Source organism: Benincasa hispida, chromosome 4, assembly GCF_009727055.1.
Source record: "Benincasa hispida cultivar B227 chromosome 4, ASM972705v1, whole genome shotgun sequence".
NCBI lineage: Eukaryota > Viridiplantae > Streptophyta > Magnoliopsida > Cucurbitales > Cucurbitaceae > Benincasa > Benincasa hispida.
The window spans coordinates 18,579,780-18,584,053 of record NC_052352.1 but is presented as its reverse complement, the minus strand read 5'-3'; the positions used below and the strand labels follow the sequence as shown (position 1 = coordinate 18,584,053).

General features: G+C 34.9%; 1 protein-coding gene across 1 annotated transcript; it reads left to right on the top strand.

Annotated features, from left to right (window-relative positions):
• The first annotated feature begins 711 nt into the window (after positions 1–711).
• LOC120075008 lies at positions 712–3,883 on the top strand. Its single transcript, XM_039028143.1, has 5 exons — positions 712–1,078; positions 1,166–1,239; positions 1,631–1,763; positions 1,869–2,147; positions 3,276–3,883. Exons 1-5 carry the CDS (start codon positions 947–949, stop codon positions 3,531–3,533), a joined length of 876 nt encoding a protein of 291 aa, XP_038884071.1. The 5' UTR covers positions 712–946; the 3' UTR covers positions 3,534–3,883.
• Positions 3,884–4,274: the final 391 nt, after the last annotated feature.

Below are 4,274 nucleotides of genomic sequence, written 5' to 3'. Positions count from 1 at the left end.
AACAAAAAAAATTATGGTGGAAGTAAGATTTATAAACTTAATTTTTAAAAATTAAAAGCTAAACAAAAAATGATTATCAAACGAGCATTAAACTAGTTGAGTTAACAATGTTATCCCATTAATACAAAATTTAAGAACTTTTTAAAGTACAGAGAATCGACACACATAAAAGTTAAAACTATAGAACAGTTGAATTACAAGTTTAGTATGTGCGTTCAATTTGGGACACAACCTAGAGACTAATATATATATTTTTTCTTTTTCATGATACGTGAAGTGAGATAATCGAACAAGATAATACAGGTACTATAGTAGTTGAGTTTGGTCCATTTTATTTTTCACACTTAAAATAAATAAAGATAAGGCTTATAAGCAAAAACGAGGAACAGTAATTTCGGGGGCACGTGCGGGGCATTAGAATTTACGTTTCACATTATAAATGAAAATGGCGCTTCAAAATTCAAATATCTTAAAGCGCTTTTTTTTTTCCATTTTTTGAGGCGACCTTAAAGCGCTTTTAAACTTTACATAAAATAAAAATAATAACTAAAAAAAAATAAAAAAAGAAAGAGTAGAAAATACCGTTCTACTTATCTCACTTGTAATCTACTCTCCATTCCCAACGGCACCAAAAAGGGAAAAAGAAAAAGAAAAAGAAAAAGATAAAAGAAACTTCCAGATCCCGAGGGTATTTAGGTAATTTGAACGGACAACATCTCTCTGCTTCCACGGCACATTCCCACTGTATCTCTCGCTTCCTTCTTCTTCCTCCTTCTTTCCTTCGTCTTCTCCAGAGTGAAGAAGAAGCCATTAACAAAAACACCAAATCAAAGCTTCAGAGTGCTTTCCAAGCAAACCCTAACCCTAAAACTCTTAACTTCCATTTCTTCATTTCTTCATTTCTTCATTTCTTCAAAAACAAAATTCCCAATTCCCTTCTTCTCCAATGGACAGAACTACTCCTGTTCGGAAGCCTCACACCTCCACTGCAGATCTCCTCACATGGCCTGAACTTCCTCCCGCCGATTCTCCTGCCCTCCCTTCTTCTGCTTCTCGCTCTGCTCCCAGGTCTCATCAGGTACTTTCTACATTTCTATATTTTTCTTCCTTTTCTTCTTCTTTTCTGTTTCTTCTGCTTATTCTCTTTCTTTTTCCCTCTCTTTAGCCCTCCGATGGGATTAGTAAAGTCGTCTTTGGAGGCCAGGTCACGGATGAGGAGGTCGAGAGCTTGAACAAAAGGTGAGATCTAACTCTACTTCTCTTAGCTCGAATCTTTATTATTTGATTTCATTCTACTTCTTGTTTACCTAGGGAATTTCTATTTTGTTTCTTTAGGTGCTAATCAAATTCCTTACAAAGAGTTTTGTGTTCAATTTTATGCCACGGATCTACTTGTTTAGTCTGTTAATTTGGCCAATTAATTCATTTCATGTCTATTTTTTGTTCTAATGACTCATGATTGGATCTCAAATTTTCAATCCTTTCTGTTTTCCAATACATTCAAGGGAGAAAAAAAATTATCTAGTTCCCTTTTTGGGTTTGTTATGATACATCAGATCTCCTAATTTGTGGAGTCTCTTAGTTTGAGTTTTAAATGAGTTGCCTCAATTACTTAATTTGCAAACTGCAGGAAGCCCTGTTCTGGATATAAAATGAAGGAGATGACTGGCAGTGGAATTTTTGTTGCTAATGAAGGAGATGAAGAGCTAGAATCTGGAAGCGCCAACCCTTCACAGAATAAAACAGGAATACGTATGTACCAGGTATCCATCGAACAAGATAACTGTGAACTGTGAGCGAGTTTGTGATTTGGGTTCTAAGGCGATTCCTTTCTAACTCCTAATCTTGACTGCTGGATCAAACTGCAGCAAACATTGACTGGAATTAGTCATATTTCATTTGGTGAAGAAGGTAGTGTTTCTCCTAAAAAGCCTACTAGTGTACCTGAGGTTGCAAAGCAGCGCGAGTTGAGTGGCAACTTAGAAAGCGATGCCGATGCAAAGTTGAAGAAGCAGCTCTCTGATGCCAAATGCAAGGAGCTTAGTGGACATGACATATTCGCTCCTCCTCCTGAGATTTTGCCTCGACCAACAACTGCTCGGACTTTGGATCTAAAAGGAAGCATAGAGATTGGGGAGCCTGATAATGTAAGTAGTTACTCCACTCAAATCTCTAGTTAAGTAGTTTTCTGGATGAAATTCCAGTCACTATCATTCAAACACATCCATTTAGAAGGCACTCTCACAAACGCCATTCACTCATTTTGCTTAAAAATTACGTAATTTAAGTCCCATTCGTTTGATAACCGTTCGATTTTTGATTTTTGAAAATTAAGAGTATGAGCATTACTTCCACTGGTTAATTTCTTTCTTTCTTTACCTAACTTTTACGAGTGTTATTGAAATCTAAGCCAAGTTTTGAAGATTAAAGAAAAAAATAGTTTCTAAAATCTTGTTTTTGGAGTTTGGAGTTTGACTAAGAATTCAAATGTTTCAAAAGATGGAAATGATGTAAAGAAACAGTGGAAAAAAAGCACAATTTTTAAAAACTAAACCTAAAAATCTTAGTGGTTATCAAATGGGGTTTTAGTGTGAGGTTCTTTACCATAACCTACTTGCTACTTGTTCGTGCTTTGGGAAATATGGATAGAGGGTGGTGCATCATGTTAAAGTATTGATATAATTAGTTTTACCCCAACTCAATTAGCACAAGTTTTTGGGTTTAGTAGTGATTCTACATAGTATTAGAGCAAGAGATCTCGTGTTCAAACTCCTTTAGTGGACATTACTGGGTCTGCATCATAGTTTCTCGATGGGTCAGAAACTCACAATGATGAAATCCTAGGATTTAGTAGGTTAATATACGTGCAACTAATCTATCACAAGGGTGGTGCATTTACGAATTTTTCTAATTTAATCGTTGATTTGCTTCATAATTTTTTGATGGGGCCAAAAGGTCACAATGATGAAATCCTAGGATTCCAGTTTGTTTGATATGCTTGCACAATCATCACTGATTTCTCTATGTGGGGTTATTTTTTCTGAATAATTAAGCATATGGCCCTATTTGATAGGCTGATGATATGGGTTTGGTTAGGTGGTAGTTGTTAGCTTTTATGCTTAGTTTTTTAGTTTACTTTTCTTCTAAGTTTTTTCTTCAGTGCATATAATGTCATTTAATTAGTCTAGAGATCATCTTGAGCTTTTTTTACTCTTCCTAGTTCCAATTAATCTAATGCCCTCCTCTCTCTTCCTGCACTTGGGAAACCAAAACAGAGAAATGTGATCCCCGGAGAAGAACCTTCAATAAAGACAGCGAAGAAGATTTATGACAAGAAGTTTTCTGAGTTATCAGGAAACGATATCTTCAAAGGCGATGTTCCTCCATCATCTGCAGAGAAACCGTTGAGTGTTGCAAAGTTGCGAGAGATGAGTGGCAACGACATATTTGCAGACGGGAAGGTAGAGACCCGAGACTACTTAGGCGGGGTACGCAAACCTCCGGGTGGGGAGAGCAGCATTGCCTTGGTTTAAATCATCTAGGTTTCTAACAAAACTCAATACTTTCACTTGGTGGTGGGTGGGGGGGATGATATGCATATGGTGTTATGGAAATTGTCATCTGGTTTGGGTAAAATTATGTTGTTAGGTTTTTAACTTTGGTTAGTCAACAGCTGTGGAGTCTGCTAATTGGGGTTGTATTCCATAATGTTTTTTTTGTACTTGGTTGTGTTGTGTGTCTGTGTAGTTCAGTTTTTATTTTGGTTGTCTTCTGCCAATTTTACTTCCATCACTTGGGGTTTTCATTTATTTATCATTATATTGATTAATTGATTTGGTTATGATGCTGAAAGCTGAAACTATATGCTCATTTCCATTCTTAACAACCACTTGACTCTGACGTCATTCATTATATACTATAGTTATGAAATGTATTTTTATCATTTTTTTTCCTCGTCTTTGGAAAATGTTCATACGAACTAGTTTGTCAAACTTTAATTTGATGATATTTTAGGGGTTTTTATTTTATTATTTGACTTTCTTTTCCTGATAAAAAGGATAGCTTCTCTAATAAGTGATTTTGATATAGTTAAAATTACTTTGTAAATATACTTTTTGGTCACTTGAAATTAATTCTTCTTTAAAAAGAAATTAATTCACTGTATAATTTTATACTTTCAAACACAATTTTTATATTATTAAAATTAATTTCTAATGATTAAAAATATTTTTCAAGTGATTTTGAAAATAACAAAAATTGCACTTCTTAAATCT